The sequence below is a fragment of the Lactuca virosa genome, chromosome 4 (genome assembly GCF_052849685.1).
Source record: "Lactuca virosa cultivar CGN04683 chromosome 4, Lactuca_virosa_CGN04683_v6, whole genome shotgun sequence".
NCBI lineage: Eukaryota > Viridiplantae > Streptophyta > Magnoliopsida > Asterales > Asteraceae > Lactuca > Lactuca virosa.
The window spans coordinates 75,315,632-75,334,226 of record NC_136429.1 but is presented as its reverse complement, the minus strand read 5'-3'; the positions used below and the strand labels follow the sequence as shown (position 1 = coordinate 75,334,226).

General features: G+C 31.7%; 3 protein-coding genes and 1 long non-coding RNA gene across 5 annotated transcripts; 2 read left to right on the top strand and 2 right to left on the bottom strand.

The window, feature by feature from the left end:
- Positions 1–1,866: 1,866 nt before the first annotated feature.
- On the bottom strand, positions 1,867–2,271 carry LOC145105517 (uncharacterized). Its single transcript, XR_013707341.1, has 2 exons — positions 2,089–2,271; positions 1,867–1,983 (listed from the first exon to the last, which is right to left on the bottom strand). It is a non-coding gene; the product is annotated as an uncharacterized LOC145105517 (long non-coding RNA).
- A 710-nt stretch (positions 2,272–2,981) lies between these two features.
- On the bottom strand, positions 2,982–4,815 carry LOC145105516 (haloacid dehalogenase-like hydrolase domain-containing protein Sgpp). The gene is made up of 5 exons (XM_079042607.1): positions 4,512–4,815; positions 4,110–4,224; positions 3,887–4,041; positions 3,405–3,666; positions 2,982–3,290 (listed from the first exon to the last, which is right to left on the bottom strand). Exons 1-5 carry the CDS (start codon positions 4,643–4,645, stop codon positions 3,111–3,113), a joined length of 846 nt encoding a protein of 281 aa, XP_078898733.1. The 5' UTR covers positions 4,646–4,815; the 3' UTR covers positions 2,982–3,110.
- Positions 4,816–7,047: 2,232 nt separating this feature from the next.
- On the top strand, positions 7,048–10,366 carry PDE318 (P-loop containing nucleoside triphosphate hydrolases superfamily protein). Its single transcript, XM_079042606.1, has 14 exons — positions 7,048–7,228; positions 7,710–7,840; positions 7,919–8,039; positions 8,151–8,215; positions 8,329–8,442; positions 8,515–8,589; positions 8,664–8,702; positions 8,821–8,892; positions 8,980–9,093; positions 9,184–9,255; positions 9,357–9,393; positions 9,490–9,602; positions 9,691–9,897; positions 10,112–10,366. The coding sequence occupies exons 1-14, from the start codon at positions 7,144–7,146 to the stop codon at positions 10,220–10,222; spliced, it is 1,356 nt and encodes a 451-aa protein (XP_078898732.1). The 5' UTR covers positions 7,048–7,143; the 3' UTR covers positions 10,223–10,366.
- A 2,426-nt stretch (positions 10,367–12,792) lies between these two features.
- LOC145105514 (UMP-CMP kinase 3-like) lies at positions 12,793–16,101 on the top strand. Of its 2 annotated transcripts, none has more exons than XM_079042605.1 (10): positions 12,793–12,892; positions 14,298–14,358; positions 14,507–14,561; positions 14,657–14,774; positions 14,871–15,027; positions 15,140–15,220; positions 15,306–15,413; positions 15,509–15,580; positions 15,668–15,726; positions 15,845–16,101. In XM_079042605.1, the coding sequence occupies exons 2-9, from the start codon at positions 14,329–14,331 to the stop codon at positions 15,677–15,679; spliced, it is 633 nt and encodes a 210-aa protein (XP_078898731.1). In that variant the 5' UTR covers positions 12,793–12,892; positions 14,298–14,328; the 3' UTR covers positions 15,680–15,726; positions 15,845–16,101. The 2 variants fall into 2 exon arrangements, with proteins under 2 accessions (XP_078898731.1, XP_078898730.1); XM_079042604.1 differs by having other exon boundaries at positions 15,125–15,220.
- Positions 16,102–18,595: the final 2,494 nt, after the last annotated feature.

Genomic DNA, 18,595 nt, shown 5'->3' with positions numbered 1-18,595 from the left:
GAGTCACGTCTTACGAAGAAGTATTTTCCTTTCCAAGCACCGTCATTATGCTTGGACTTCAAAACAAAGGGAAATCTATCGGTTTTAACCTTCAACAGAAAGCGGGAGTTCCCAAAAGTTGTAAGATCGTAAACATATGCTAGCTCATTTAGACCAAAGGAAAGATCCCTGGAGCGATTCAAATGATCAATCCAATAGAGGATCCTCAAAATTGTTGGCATAACTTGAATGTACGAGATTTTTGTGATCTCAAAAAATTCAGAAATGATTCCGGAGAAGGGGTAAGAGAGCCCTAGGGTGAAAGGATACTCGGGAAGACAAACCCAAGTAGAAGAAATGAAATCAGGCTGAATCCTAGCATCAAAAGCCCTAAAGACGGTGCCAACAGGAAAAGTTCCATACAACTTCAACATCTCAATATCATCATCGGTGAAGGTACAAGTTTCCTCATAAGACAAGATCTTCTGATCCATGAAATCATCATCGGGTATAACAATGATGTTTGCACGAGATCGAGTTGTTTTCTTGCCCATGATCGAAAATTGAATAGGGAAGAAAAGAAAAGGAAACAAGAAAAGTACATTCGAATGGTATTCCATGAACGTCGGAATTGAGAGCTAAAAGAGTAAGGTAGAACCGAAGGGCTGGGTGTTCTATTTAGACAGGGATCACAGAGAGGTAAAAGGTTGATGTGATCTATTCCAACAACTAGAAATTTAACCGTTGAAATTCAAATTACCCTATCCGTTAAACTGCAAAATCTTATCTCTTTTTTATTTTTAAAGTATCCCTTTAAATATTTATAAACTAACTTAAAAATATTTCGCAGGAATAATTTGGGGGCAATTGTTAGAGTCGGGATCCTAGATTTACATTCAGGATCCTCAAAGCTCAGGATCCTTAAACATACTTCAGGATCTTGATTATTATCATTTATTTTCCGAACATATATAACGGTTATATGCTTCTTTATTTTTCTCACATGTGCATAAATAGTCAGCTAAAGACTTATTCTCAACGAAGATTCATCTTGATCATGCAAAAGACCCGGAATACCAAGTCAAATAACGTCTATAAGCTGATCTCGGAGGATCCCGAAATTATCATACTTCTTGTTATTAGTTCTAGTCTTTTAGACTATAAATAACACCTGTATTCATCACACTACATACACACTTAGCTTATCTATGATACTTGTACTTACATTCTTTATATTCGTCTATGTAATCAACATTTTCAATCAATGAAATCATCAAGGCAGGTGATCGTTATCACCTCCCAAAGTTTTATGTCAGAGATCCTAACAAGGATCAATGGCTTTCCTTGTAAATCATTTGTGTCACTTTGATTATCATCTTATACTCACTTTACCCTGAACATCACAGCCTCTCGTACAATTTGGTTGATTATTGATTGTTCATTTTTTGACCAAAACAAAATGAAATTCAATAATCAATGTTAAATAGTTTTAAATTTTTATTTATATTTCATTACTTTATGTCTTTGTAAATACCAAAATAGAAATCAATAATAAAAGTTAAATAATTGGATTTTTTATTATTATTTCAATATACAACAAATAAATAGGGTATTTTGCTTCCACTCCCAACGAAATTTGAGCAACGAATAGTATCTATCTCCCTTAATATTTTTTTAATTAAGGAGAAATGACACAAATGCCCTATAAACATTCTAGGTTGGTCCATTTAGTCCTTAAAATATTTTTGTTGATTTATGAAGGAACAAAGTCGTGAGCTACCTGTATTTTTAGTCTCTGTTACCTAAATTAATAGGTAGAGATGTCACATAGAAAGATAAAAACTATTTTTACTAGTTTTAAAAGCCAAGTTAGCCAAATAGTCAAACTTAAAAGCCACGTCACTTCATAATTCATTGATGAATCAATATGAAACTAAAAGTCCTTCACAATTGAACGTTTTATCTGCAATTTTGAGATGGCTCTACACTAAAGCTTGAAATTTCCTGAAAACATAGAAAATTATCATCTCTATCATTTTATATGTTTAATCTCAATCAAACAAAGTGATTTTGCAACTATGAAGTACTTAATCTCGGAGACAATAGTACCTTACTTTTAGGCTTAACAATTCCACACTCGAAAAATTGGAAGCAACGTGAGTGAAAACGCGTCTAAATTTGTTCAATTTTGTAACTCTGAAGTTGATCGAGAAACGTACTCCTTGTGCTCCGTTCTAATCTGTCAAAATTAGAGAATATGATAAGGTGAAGTTTATTTTGAGTATCGAAGTTACAATTTCAACATTGATAAACCCAATGTTAAGTTTCACTCCTTAATTGATACTGAAATCGAACTTTTGAGAAGCTGTATTGATTTCAGATTTGCATTTCTAGGTTTAAAAACCAGAAACCAGTCGACATTCAGAATAATTTGGATTAGACGTTAGAAGTGTGAAGATTACCAGGAAACCGAAGCCGTATATACACAAGAAAGCCAATAGCATTGGAGAAAAGAATGTGCTCATTTTTTACCTTGGTGGTGATTTCACCATGGATCTGATGGATGTTAATTGTTGATGATTTAATGATGCATCTTTGCAAGACGACATGAAGCACTTGGAAGAAGGTGTTTTCGCCATGGAACTGGGTGATGTTGATTGTTGATGATATGTGCAACAACAGGAAGAGACCTAGATGGATTTGAGTGAGAAATGAGAATTTGGGTTGTTTTAAAAGATGATGGAAGAGAGAAAGCAATTGGAGAGTATGAAAAAGTGTCGATGATGATAAAGTGGTGAGCAGACAGGGGAAAAAGGGTGAAGAAAGCAAAAGAGGAGAAGATGAATACTACTGGGTATTAACAAATGTCTATGTGGCAAAGGGGTAACCGGGTGACCCCTTCATTTTGTCCAAAAGGACGTAATCGACCCGACAAAAACAACTTCCTTCCCTCATAAAGCAACAAAAATACTTTAGGGACCAAATAGACCAACCCTAAAAAGTTCGTAAGACATTTGTGTCATTTCCCCTTTCAATTAATCATGTGTAAAACAAATTGTTCTTCAATGGAGTAACCAACTACTATACAAACTCTTTAATTTTTACACTCTTTTTTATATATTTGACTTGGATCAAAGAGGCAACTTTTCCTTTACTACCCTCTCCAAATTTTCCCACAATTTGGGTTCATTGTAATCCTTGATAACAAGGGTTGCCCCAGCATCAAGTAGCATTTTTTCAGGGTTTCTAGTAGCCATGCCAACTGCCGCCATCCCAGCTCCATTAGCTGCTTTAATCCCAGAAACAGAATCCTTTTCAAGAAAAACAAAACCCCATTATCAACCATATCGTTCAAGATCCAATAAGTTTGAATTTCTTTAACTAAATGCAAAAGAACAAATGCATCTAAGGGCGTAAAACCATACCTCAAACACAAACGTATGATTTGGGGCAACTTTAAGTGCATTTAGAGCTTTGAGGTAAGGATCAGGAAAAGGTTTTGGTCTTGCACATTCTTCAGCTAAAACAATAACTTCAAAGAAATCTTGAAGGTTAAGCATTGAGATTAATAATTCACCGTTTGATCTTGGGGCGTTTGTGACAGCAGCCCGTTTTAGGCCCAGATCTTCTACCCATTTGCATAAATTTTCAAGCCCGCTTATTGGTTCCAATTGTTCGGCTGCCAATCTGTTTATTCATCATAAAACAATGTTATATTTACACAGTATATGATATGATATAAAATTTAGTACTGTGTTCCACATGTATTAACTGAGACACTATAGTTTGAAAGATAAATTCAATTCATACAATAGTCGTTACATAAATAGGAAGAATATGTTACTGTGTATATTTAAGCTTTAGAAGTAATATGTGTGACCTCAAAAGTCAACGTGAGAGAAATTACCTTCGAAACAAAGCTTCCTTATCAACCATGAAATTCATGGCTTTTTCGAACTCCCAATCTGGGAGAAGAACACGACAAAGCTCTTCGTTATGCTTCCCACTAATGTTATTTATGAAGAAATCCTCATCGATGGGTGATCCATCATTAAATCCTATCTATCAAATGAAATCAAACGCCCTCTAAGAGATTAAAATCACGAAAATCAAACTGTCAAAGAGACTACCTCTTGGAGCATATCACGAAAAGCGTAGAAATGAAGAGGATCGGAGTCACAGAGAGTTCCATCAATGTCGAAAAGTATTGCTTCGAGAGGAGCGACGAAAGATAAAGAAGAATTGCTGCGTGAAGAATCAACACAGATGCAATCAAGGGTCTATTCGATTCATACTTTCAATTTCATTTCCCATTTTATGTATAAATAAAAATGAAATATCAAAATCAAACCGAAATGGAACAAAATCATCTAAAATAACACAGCTGCAATTAAATCTTGCCATTTGCGAATGGAAACTATGCGTGATATTCAAGAAACTTTAACAATTTCACGAATGAATGTCACTTCCAAGTAGATTCATTAATGGATGCATGTTTTGAGAAATTGGGTGTAATTTGTGAAGAAAAGTACCTGTTGATTGGGTAAGAACTTGATGAAGCGGAGAACCCAAATGGGATTGTTGAAGAAAAATTGGGGAAATATGGCTTCGTGCGTAAAATTGGATTATTGGGGAAGAGATGAAGGGAAGTAGCGAGTGCTGGCATCGTTCTTGCTCAAAATGCGAAGCTCCACGCTTTCAATTCACACAGCTTTTTGGAGCTGTGTTGTTGAGTTGTTCCCTTGTTGTTAGGATACAGTTTAGGTGCTGATACGAAGGAATCATAGCCAACCACGCTATTTTGGATTATACCTTGGATCTTGGGGATTCTTTTCTAATTTCTGCTCTTTCTATTTATGATTCGTTCAATTAAAACAAAATTTTGCACCAATAGAGCGTTTTCTGTTTTACTGTGTTTTAACGACAAGATAAAAATATATTTTATTTTAAAACACAAAAGTATTCTTTTTAATATTATTTTTTTTGTATCTAAGATAATTATTTAACTGTGTATTAGATTATTAGTATTTAAAACTGTATACATAAGCTTAGTATAAATTTTTTTAATTGACACTATAGATACATCTTTTATTAGGTGATCAGTGATCACCATAAATATGGGCCAGGACTCATTGTTTGGAATTTAAATACTTAAAACAAAATGGATTCAAATATCACAAATATCAACGGTTTTGATTCCTTAACAAAAAAAAAGTGACTAATTTTAAGTGTCCCTAGTCAATGATGTTCATATATAACACCTTTAGATAGGGATTTAAATTTGAGTCTACATTATAAAAATGTGTTAGAACTTGGCTAACTTATCAACAAAATCAAATAATTTTAAATTGGGATTTGAATTTGAGTCTTCAATATTATGTGGCACCATCAGCTATTTTGTAATATTTTTAAGCAAATAATCATCCCTAAAGAGAACATCCTTTGTTTTTTTTTTTTTAAATTTCAATAATAATTATTATTAATAATACGTAGGGATAATGACTTAAAAGGATAATGTATTTTTTGATTTGTACACATTTAGTCACTGACTTTTTTTTTCGTCTACATTTACCTATTCAACTTGTTAAACTGTACACATTTAGTTCTTATGACCGGATACTCCAGGTTAGCCGATAAAAATGACTTAATAGGGTAATATATTTCTCACTTTGTACACATTTAGTCCTTAATATTTTTGTACACATTTAGTTCTTAATATTTTTTTTGTTGCAAAATAAGTCTTTTTTATTTTTGTACTCTTTCAGTACTTATAAATGATTTCTTTAGGTTTTTCTCACGACATCTTATGTAGGATAGTCATATAGTGGTGAGATAGGTTGAGGTGGTCCTGCTATATGCTATAGGCCAAGATACCTGGTGCGGGCCGGCTGTAAGCCGTAGGCACAGAAGCTCGAGAAGAGCGGTTGGGTTAAGGCGGCATGCCGACAAACCTTAGGTATTCCAGTCCGATGACTGATTGGACATGTTGCATGTTGGCATTCCAGTCTGATGACTAATTGGGTAAAGGTATTCCAATCTGATGAGTGTGGGCTCGTTATGCATGATAATACGTTTGTTGTATCGAGTATTTTGGGGGAAACTCACTAAACTTTATGCTTACCCAGTTGTTTATGTTTTCAGGTTCTATCGTTGATCGTGGGAAGGCGAAAGCATGATTGTACATACTCATCAACAGTATTGAGGATTCCGCGTTTCTTATATTACTCTGATTTTCGATAAATGTATTTTGGAATAAACATTTTTTTCTTAATAATGGATTTATAATTAGGGACTTTTGACTTATTTAAAAATGAAAATTTTTGGTTGTGAAAACGAGACGTTACACATAAACATCAACAGCCCTACACACTTCATCAATGATTGCCCCACGTAAGATGTCGTGAGAAAAACCTAAAGAAATCATTCATAAGTACTAAATGAGTACAAAAACAAAAATGACTTATTTTGAACCAAAAAAATATTAAGGACTAAATGTGTACAAAAATATTAAGGAATAAATGTGTACAAAATAAGAAATATATTACTCAATTAAGTCATTTTTCTCGGTTAACCTGGAGTAACTGGTCATAAGAACTGAATGTGTACAGTTTAACAAGTTAAATGGTAAATATGGACGAAAAAAAAACCCAGTGATCAAATGTGTACAAATCGAAAAATATATTGCCCTTTTAAGTCATTATCCCTAATATGTATGACTAAAAGTTATATATTTTTAATTGATATAAACATTTGTGTGTTAATAATTGTGGTTTAACTATGAAATTGAATTGGCCATCTTGATAACACACATATTCGTGTTTGTAATCTTGTTTGAAGTTAAATAGCTCATGAAATTTGTTGGCAATGTATATTGCTTAATCTTTAACTAATACATACAATTTGTTGAAATATTGTTACTTTATATTCTAAAATTCATAATTAATAAAATTATAAAATTATCCGTTTTCAGTTTTGTTTTCTTAACATAAAAAATTCAGTAGTTATTTTTTCCTCTTAAAAAAATAAAACTTTCATTTCCTAACGTTTTTTGTTCTGTCCCACCAAAACACGATGTCCTAAACCCCTCTTAGATTGAAAAAGAACACAAAACCCCCTCTGCCGAAACTCACAATATCCAACGACAGTGACAAAGAGAGCAAGACCATGACGAGCGGGAGTTTTAGTCTGCTACAGCTATGGCAACTTCCTTACTCCACGCTGTTATTCAATCGCACCAAGCTCTGTAAAGGTTTTTGTTGATTTTCATGTTTGTCTCGGTTTCTGATGCGTTTTCATCTTTTATGCACTATAAACCCTTGTTCGTCAATGTCTGGATTACAGTCTCTCTATTATGGAAACTGGTGGATATATGTATATATTTCTGTTTATGTGTATATATTGTGTCGGTTTACTGATACATCTTCATCATTTAATCACTATAAACCCTAGTTCGTCGATTTCTGAATTAGATACTCCCTCTATGGATGCTAGTAGATAAACATATCCTGTTTGCGTGTATATATAAATACCTTCATTAGTAACAAAACAGTGCGAACTTGGGGACAGAATCAAATCCAACAATTGTTTGTAAAGATGACAACGAGGGAATACGTGAATTAATGCCTTCTATTGCTGGTTTATTCTGTTTCTTTCTCGTCATCTTCCCTGTACAAAAGTCAAAAGTAGATTGTATAAGTCAATCTAAGACATTTCCCCTTGATACCTTTCAGGCTTATACCCATTACCAAGGATGAAAATTTATCCCCTGTGCTTCAGTAAACAGATGCAGACAACCACCTATGAAGTGGTGAATGGAAGCTATTTAGAGACATCACAAACCAAGCATGAAAACAAAACAAAGGTACTTCTGACTAATACATTGTAAAACTTTAAAAGAAAGCTGTGATATGTACATTAATTTAATATTACTCATTGTTAGGAAACAGCATCTGAGATACTTGATACAGTTGGTGCCTTTCAAAAGCTACCTATGGTGATGCCTTCAGTTGATATTCTGTATTCATCACTAAGAAAGGCCAAGAGAATTGCACCTACAAAGGGTAATCAACAACCATGATATATTTTTATTTAAAAAAAATTTATAAAGTTAGCAGTTTAGCACTTGTTTAAATTGATTTTTAACTATAGGCTTTAGTTTGCATGATTCATAGGGATAGCTAATGCTGCTAAGCGTGAGAAAAACAAAGGTGCAAAACAACTTGATGCCCTAATGAAGGTAATTTGAAATCTAGTAATGATCATACAACTACAAGTGTTCAAGTATCAGATGTTATCTAATTATCTATCATTCTATAGTATTTATGTTTATTTTTTTTTTATGATTATTAGGAGCTAACATTGCCATTGAGAACATACAAGGATAATTTCCCAAATAAAAGACAATTACACCCTTATGAACGTTCTCTTATTGAGTTGACTTTGGGAGATGGAAATTATGAAGAGGTTGGTAAAATCATGTAACTGAAGTAACTAATTTATGAATGTTTTATTCAATGTGTTGACTTTTGATTGAAGGTTTTAGGAAAAGTTGATTATCTAAGGAAGAAACTGGTATCAGTTGGAAAAGAACACGCATCACTCTGTGCTCAGGTAACAATTTCTTTTAATCTTTAACTTGTTAACCTGTTTGATTGACATCTGTTATTTGCTATATATCTCAACAGTCAACAACAAAGAGAGAAGCAGAAGAGAGGTTAGTTGAGGTCAGTCACTAAACTACAAGATTTCATTTTTTTTTATATTATTATTATTGTAATTGTTATTGTATTTACTTCTTAAAAGACTTTCATATATTATTATTTACTATAAACATTTTCACAGGGAATGAGAAAACTTGAAGAAATTTTTCTTTCAGATGGAAAAGCCGTTGATGATTTGATGCAAATAGCCAAGGTTTTGTCATTTAAAAGAATATAATTCAACAATCCATGTTTTTTTTTTAATAAAGTTTATAACTTTATACAATATTGTAATTTTTAGACTTTGAGAGCAATGCCAGTTGTTGATCTTGAAATGCCAACACTCTGCCTTGTTGGAGCTCCTAATGTTGGAAAATCATCTTTAGTCCGCATACTCTCAACAGGAAAGCCTGAGGTATGTACAATATTATTTATTTATTCAAGTATTTCATAAAGTTTATAATTATATATTTACATATCAAATTTCTAAGACACTTTCATGTAGATTTGTAACTACCCTTTTACAACTAGAGGCATTTTAATGGGCCATATTGCTTTAAGCTACCAAAATTTCCAGGTCAGCTTTTTCTTCATTAGCATCTATACATGTAAATTTACTCTTTTGCCCTTTTACACGTTTAAAAAAATAAACGTTGTATTTTCACATTTTGACTGCAGGTGACTGATACACCTGGGATCTTGAGGAGACGTGATGGTAACGTACTTTGTGTTTGACTATAATGAAAGAGTTTGACTATTTATTAATTAAATATATATATTAATATACTTTTTTTTATTAAAATTTTGTTAGAGGACAGGAATAATTTGGAAAAATTAACACTTGCTGTGTTGTCTCATCTACCTACTGCTGTATTATTTGTTCATGATTTAACTGGAGAATGTGGGACATCTCCTTCAGATCAGGTATGACACTGTGGCTTCTTTTATTATTATTATTATTATTTTTTTGTTTATGTTTAATCTTATGTTGTTTATTTTAAATAAATTGCAGTTTTTAATTTACCAAGAAATAAAAGAAAGATTCAGTGAGCATCTTTGGATTGATGTTGTCTCCAAATGTGATCTTTTGGAAGAATCTCCGGTTCTTTATGTTACAGAAAATGCTGAGGATGATAATGATGAATTATTAAAATACCGAAAAGTGGGACCCGATGGAGCACTTCGTGTGTCTGTAACAAATGAAGTTGGACTCAATGAGGTTAGAATCTGACAACCATTTTTTGGGTGATTCAAACATGTTTGTTTTGCAGAATAATAAAAGTAAATGAAATAAAATTACTATGTAAAAATAAAGTTTAATCAAATAAACCGTTTAAAGAATTTTATTCAACCTTTGAAAATATTATTGGTCTTGAAGATTATATAAATAAAATTACAACTATATCATTCCATATTTTTGTTGTGGTTTTCAGTTGAAGAATAGAGTGCATGAAGTGCTGGTATCTCAATCAGCAAGACTCAACATTCAGAAACCTGAGGGCATTATGGACAACATTTCTTCTCCACGGAAAACTTTCATTTAATATGTTTTTTTTTCTAGGTTAATCTGCTTTTCAATATTGAAAAAGGATATGGACAACAATAGTGTTTTCATATGTTTTATTATTTAAACATCATGTAACTTAGTCCTTTAAGTTATTATTATTTTTTGCAAGTTTTTTTATTCATGTACCAATGTAATTGATTTATTTTATTTATATTTCGATATAAATTTTGTTCCATTGTGGCTGGTATTACAAAAGACATGTATATTTAATGGAATAGAGTAGAATTTGACATTTATTTGGCATGTTGGAGATGACTTTTTAAAATTTATTTAGTGTATAATACATTTTTGTAACATCAATGTAAAGAGGAAATCTTAAAGTCAAAGTCAATTTAACAAAAGGTATTGCTAGATTCCATGGGGTTTCACTTTTTTTTTAATTACTTTTTCACTCTAGGTTATTTTTACAACTCTTTCACAAAAGGACATTTACTAAATTCTTAAGAGTCAAAGTTAAATCAACAAAAGGGTGGTATAATGATTGAATCATTTTTTAATCAAAAGAGATTAAAACATTTTTGAATTGTAACATCTAATATTATAAGACCTAAGGGTGTAGTTCTTCCTCTCAACATCTTATTTGTATTCTACCGTTCAGATATCACGTCATCTTTTCATTCCCATTCTTTATTTACTCTCATGGTTCTAAATAACGTAAGACGTGACTTGGTGACAATGTCAAACCTCAAATTTTTTTTGAGTCGTGACGAACCACGTCGTTTGTGAAACGTGATTTAAAGCGGAAATTTTGTATATAGTTAATATATATATATATATATATATATATATATATATATATATATATATATATATATATATATATATATATAATTCATTTTTATATATATATGTGACTTAAGGAGACATTTTGTCAAAGCTTGGCGGTAAGTATAAACCTTGAAGCCATGACGGAGCCATGACGAACTTTTTAGAAAATTGCTTACTCCTGTTAACCTAGTAAATGGTTATATTTCATATTCCCTTATTTTATTTATTATTTTTAAATAAAAGTAAAATACTATACTTTAATAAATAAATAAAATTGATTAAAAAAACTTAATAAAATACAGAATTAATAAAAATAGAAATATTTAATGATTTCGAAATAAAAATTACATAATTAAAATTAAAAATGAAACTAAAACATAATAATAATTAAAACAAATTTACAATGTTTTATATATATATATATATATATATATATATATATATATATATATATATATATATATATATATATATAAAGGTTAGCAACAATTCAAACCAAAGTAAAAGATAAATTTTAAATATAAAAAATGATGAAAGACTAATATTGTAAGTTGATTGCAGTCTTTTTTTCTACTGCACCAACCATCACCAATTCACCACACAAAACATCCCCCATGAAGAGGTGCTACTTCACATAAGCGGTGCCACATCGCACTAACCGTATTCATTGTGTGGGGTGCCCACGCTATTTAAAAATAATAAATATTTTTTGAATCATAACAATTTTTTCACATCATTTCTATAAAAAAAAAAAATCACACAGACTTTGGTTCATAACATTTTGGATCATATAGGTTAGAATAGAAAATTTCAAAAAAGAAAAAAAAATTAACAAATTTTGAATCATAACATTTTTTTAATCATAAAAAAATACGATTAAACATCATAACTTTTTTTAATTGTAAGATTAAATCATGATATTTTTAAATCATAACAAATTAAATATCATAAAACATATTGAATCATAATAGTTTTAAATAATAACAATTTAAATTGTAAGATTAAATCATGATATTTTTAAATCATAACAAATTAAATATCATAAAACATATTGAATCATAATAGTTTTAAATAATAACAATTTAAATATCACAAAACATGTTAAATCATAGATTTTTTTTGGATCATCTAATTTTAAACCATATTATTTTTAACCCAAAGTAATGTGGAAAGCACCTCATTTGGACGTATAAATGAGATGAGACTCCCAAATTAATATTAAGCACCCTTTGCCACCATAGGACCCTAGAGACAATTTCCTTATTTAGTATGGTGAAGTCAAGAGCTATTTTTATGTCTTTGATGTCCAAATCTATAATGCCATATACAAACAATGGCCAATCGATTATCATTATAATGAACCTAATACCCTAATACATGGTTATCTTAGCGAATAGGGGTAAAAAAAAGCCCTTAGTAAAATATAATGATTTAATCATTAAAAAGAATGAAGTACCTAAATCAATGAAAAAAATATGTTGAGCTCTTTACTTGTTTTGTAGTTTGCTCATCTATAAAGCCACGTATTGCGTATAACAGAGATTGTAATAAGTAAATAATTAAATATATAGATAATAAAAACACGTTACTTTTTTATATTATGCTAAAATATTCCCTGGCTATCTTAAACGTTAATCAAATTATTATTATATGATTACTTTTATTAAATACTTGTTTAATGTTTAAAATCACATCGTCACTCACCGGCCGAATCGACATGAATAAACCGAATTAAACCCGAACTAAAAATGACTCGGGCCTAACGAGCCCTGTATAAATACCAACCATCACTTCACACCGACGTACCCATACGTAATTCTCCAGATCTTTTCATTCCCCCTGCGTTTCTTTCCATTCTCCACGGGATTTCTCCATTTTGGTAAGCTCCACATCTGTTGTCCTTCTTATTACACCTACTGATCTGGATAAACCTCTTTGGATTTTCAGTTTTTCATATGATTGTACTCGGTTCCTCGTGTTAGATCTTGTTCTATTATTTAGTTTAGCAGTTTTATCCGATTTATCTCCATTCCTGTACTTTTTTACCGGTTTGACTGAAACTACTCTTTTTTTGTGAAAATGTATGGGGCTTTATATCGATCTAGATAAATTGGATGTATATGTTGTGTTGTTTTCTAGGTACTGATCCGTTGTTGTTATTATTACAGTTATATGTAACCTTTTAAGTTAAACTGAAATTTTTATGCGATGATCTGAGTGATTCTGGCATTTCTATGGCAATTGGACAATCATATACAGGATATTTTGGAGAATCATTTACTTGGATCTATATATGATTGCCAAAATGGCAAATTCTAAATTTGAGTAAGATCTGATCATACAGAGTATGCCAGTCTCCTATTTGGATCTGGACATGACACATTGTTACACAGATCTTTTTGTATCTCTTTTATATTCAAGTCGATATTGTTGAAGTTAGTGTGCGGTTAGTCTTTTGTATTCAACTTAATGGGCTTGTTAATTACATTTCTACCATTTTTTATGTAACCATGAAAGTTAACTTTCTTTTGGAATTTTGAGTTGGATTTGTTGAATCAATGTGGTCAATTTGTTTGTCTTAACTATTGACAGTCTAGTTGAACTAGTAAGGTGAGTATTCTTAGGTCCTGTTCTTGATTTTCTATTGCCTGCTTGTGATGCAGTTATGAAAATAGTTTCCCTTCTTTGAATTTTGAGGTGGATTTAAGTTAAAAATATGCAATATTTTTAGATATGAGATGTTGTTTTATGATTTATCACTATTATGTTGAATCTGTCAGAATGATTAGATATTTTCTTGTCATAATCTAATTAAGAATGATATTTGAAGAGTTTTTTCAACCACACTTATAGTCCAGACAAGTGACATTGCCATATGAATTTACAATGTATTGCTCCACATGATACTATTTATGAACATATATTGTAATTTTCATCTTATTCTAATATAAAGATAAAAGATTAAAGATGTAGACTTTATGGTATGAATTTGGTGGATTTGAATTGCTTATGATTATTTTAAGACCATTTGTCCTATTCTCTTGTCATTTTGTAGTTGTTTTAGGGCTAAAATATATGCACAGTTATGTTATGCTCATGTCCACTCTTACCACATTACATAGGGGTCGAATACTAGGTAAATTAAAATATATATATATATATATATATATATATATATATATATATATATATATATATATATATACACCTGGAGCAAGTTGACCAATTAAATATATGTTTATTGCTTAGCATATTCTAATCACAAGGTTTTGTGTTGGATGCAGAATTAAGTTATACAAACTATAGTATCCACTCATGGGTACTGTTGTTGAAGCTTCAAGCAAGGTAGTCATTTCCTCAGCCTTTTAGCAATCTTTATTTCTTCATTATTAATATCTTTTACTTCTATGGCTTTGCAAAAGTTTTACTTTTTCCCACTGTGTTAAAAATATTACTATGAGCAACTTAAATTCATATGCATATATGGTTGCAGGAAGCAAGTGGAAGTTCTCTTAGTCAAAAGAAGCCAAAGGTTGTATTTGTTCTAGGTGAGAACTCTAGTTTTAACTTTTAACACAAATCAAAAAATTATATATTTATAATTCTTAAAAAAATTGAATCATTTTTAAATGATTTTGAGCAGGAGGCCCAGGCAGTGGTAAGGGTACCCAGTGTGCAAATATTGTAGAGCACTTCGGGTACACCCATCTCAGTGCTGGAGATCTTCTTCGGGCAGAAATAAAATCCGGGTCAGAAAACGGGTAAAAATAAAAGTGGCTTTCACTGATAACTTCTAAAAAGTTTTTTTAATGATTAAAAAACATGTCAATTCTAATGTGTTGGTAATATTTTTGTAGGACAATGATTCAGAACATGATCAAGGAAGGAAAAATTGTTCCTTCAGAAGTAACAATCAAGCTTCTTGAAAAAGCAATTCTTGAAAATGAAAATGACAAATTCCTTATTGATGGATTCCCTCGCAATGAGGAAAATCGTGCAGCTTTTGAGTCAGTTGTGAGTTGTATATTCTGTTAAATCTAGGGCTATTTTTTTCCATTATTTTTAAAATATGTAAACCTTCATTATATAATTAAGGGAATCAACATATTAGTTCGGTGATTTACAGACTGGAATTACCCCGGAGTTTGTTCTTTACTTTGATTGTCCACAGGAAGAAATGGAGAAACGCCTCTTAAGTCGCAATCAGGTTGATACACATTTGTAAATTTACTAATTTGTCCTCATATTTTATACTCACTTATTTATTTTTAACATTTTGATTGTTTGTAAAGGGGAGAGAAGATGACAACATTGATACAATTAGGAAGCGATTTAAGGTTTTCTTGGAATCGAGTCTCCCTGTTATCGAATATTACAACTCTAAGGAGAAGGTCCGAAAGGTAATATTATTACTCTTTCTTCCTGAAAAAGTCAATTGTTGATTCTTGGGGGTCAAAATTGTAAGTTTTTAACAATTTACTAAATTTGCTCCCAGATCGATGCTGCTAAGCCTGTTGAAGAAGTTTTTAAAACAGTTAAGGCCCTTTTCACCCCAGTGGTTGACAAGGTAAAACAAGTTATGATCCTTCTAATAATATATAATTACTGAAATACCCCTGTATATATAAATTGAATGTTATTAAAAATGTTGCAGGCTGCTGCCTAGATGTTATCTCAGTTACCATAGCAATCTTCCGTCTCATGTTTAATGAGGTAAATAGCATGCTAATTAAAAAGAAAAAACCTTATTATTTTGGATATCGGGTATTAATTATGTGGACAAAATCTTGTTTATAAGTTAATTGATGATTTGTTTAAATATTTTTTGCAGTTTCATTGATATGTGGTGTTAAAAGGGTTTGACGATGAGACCCATGGTTGATTATTTGTAATATTACATCATTAAAAATTGGTTGATCATATCCTATGTTATCGAAATAGGTTAGAAAGATTCCACCATTATTTTTACCATTTACGTATTATACCACACCACGATGTTTGGCAATTGGCACTCTTATATTATATGTATGTTATTCTCGATTGGATAGCTAGTAATAATATATATTGCTTATTTTTGCTCTTTGCTAATTAACTCTTGAGTTTAGGGCATATACAATGTGTAATATATCCAAAGACTTCTTCTTTTGGGGAAAGAAGTTGAAATACTCCAATAACGCTTATTTTCCCACTTTAATTTGGAAACTCTTTTTTGTCCATGCTAGATTGTTAAACATTTTTTTCTTTGGATTAGGTTCTTATGACCAGGTATAGCAGGTTTACTTGTTAAGTTAGCTTTTTGGTCTATACTTTTTTTTTTTTTTTTTTGAAATACAATATAATGAATTATTAGTTTTTTTATATAGCATAGTATGCATAGATTAAGTAATAGAAACATGTAAATCAACCGTCACAGGTGCCAAACTATATATATATATATATATATATATATATATATATATATATATATATATATATATATATATATATATAATTGTGATGAAATATTTAATTTTTTATTCTTAGCAACACAACCAGATTTATTTTAATTCGTTACTGAAGTACAAAGACAATTTAAATACAGTTTGTTTTGGGTTTGCAAGTGACGTCGGTTGATTTACATTATGTTTTGTTATTGGACCTAGGCTTACACTAATACAAAAAATAAACATTTCTTCATAATGTATTTCAATCCGTACTTTTGTTTACATATCTTAGATTGCCGAGTAGAAAGATGGAAAACCATAGTTAACTAATTTAAACAAAAACTTTCAACCGGAAAGTTAATATGCTGTCCACCTATGGAAGAATTAATAAACTAAAGGCGGTTTTCGGGAGCTTGGATATTTAAAATGTTGATATTTAAAGCTCCGGAACTTGTAATCAAATTCCTTGGAGTCTTTAAAAACTCGGTTTATACCTTGCGCAGAAGTGGAAGCCTTACAAGACTGAACGTCCTTATTAATGACAAATCTAACACGTTCCATTCCCTTCGACACATACTTGAATAAATACTTGATCATCATATTCCAACCGCAATACTCGACATTTATATGTGCATTGAAACGACAACACAACCTTTTGTTATATGGCACTATGTACCTGTTATCTATCTGAATACCATTTGCTAATGTGTGAACTGAGACTGAATTTCTTTTATAGTGCGCATAACCGTCCTTATCAAAAACTGTAGCAGAAAGAAACGCTTTTGGGAATTTCTTCTTACACTTACCGTCCCTCATACAAGGTGCCTTGTTATTTTAGCAAACCATATGGCCCATGTAGTAGATATCTTGTAACAATACCATATAAGATTGTCTCGGAAAGTGGATCTGGTAATTCAGCAGTAATATAGTTGTCAATTGCTGAAGGCTCCTTTATCTTATGAGAGTCTTCGACCCATATCAGCACACGACAATGAGGTAAACCCTTTTTTTGAAATTCAATGGTATATAAATCTGCAAGGAAAAATATATTAAAAACATTTGAATAAAAACAATACAAATATAAAAGTATGAATAAATATTGTTTATTTACACTTACATGCTGAAACAGGCCCAAAGGTTTTATCAGATTTCAGGTACGCAATAAACGCAACAACTTTCATATTGAAAACGCGTGAAATTATGTCAGCCCTGCTACTAACATCTAATTGGTGATGTGAAATCATGTAACGTGTAATTTCTGGCCACCCAACATTACATGTGAAGGTTATAAAATATTGTGGGTTCCCATATTCCCTACAAATAGAAAAGGGCATCCTGGTAGTGGCTGTACATGTACCGTGGATGTAACATCCGGATTCCCAGATTCCCAGGTATCTTATTTTAGTTATTTATTTTGGGTTTTATGGAGGGACTCAGTGAGTAGACGCTCAGACTCGCCGAGTAGGATCGCGAGTTCTTGACTGGATTAATGACCGGACTCGATGAGTAGATACGTGGACTCGGCGAGTCCGCGCTGTAAAGTGAAACCCTAAATCCCCGGGCCTGTGCCCTATTTAAAGGCCTTTATGGCCTCCATTTGCGGCCAATGCACCCCAGAGAAACCCTAGAGAGAGCAGTGAGAGAGTTGAGAGCAAGAAGAGGCTAATACATCACTTTTGGTGTAGTTTTGCTAGAAGGAAGAAGGAAACACCCATCTAGAGCGTGAAGGGAGCTTGGATCTGGGCTAATCATCTTGAGAGTTCATCTCTGGAGGTATAATCCCTTCTATTTCGTGTTGATATGATAGATTTCATGATTTTAGGGTTTTTACCTCCATTTTATGTAAGATCTAGTGAGTATGAGGCCCCCTTTGTGTTAATAGCATCAGATCTGGACCATGAGAGGTCCATAGAGTCACTATCCCTCAGCTTTATGCAAGCAAATGAAAGATTGGGGACTAGGTTGCCATTTTTAGAGTTATTTCTCCATTTATGACTTGTTGTGGGTTGCATGCACGTAAAGGTTGCACCTTTACGTGACATTTGAACATTTGAAGGGTAGATCTGATATTTAGGGAAGCAGATCTGACCTTAGGAGGTCATTTGAGGATGAACATGGAGGCAACTCGCCGAGTCCATAAGTGGACTCGACGAGTCGAG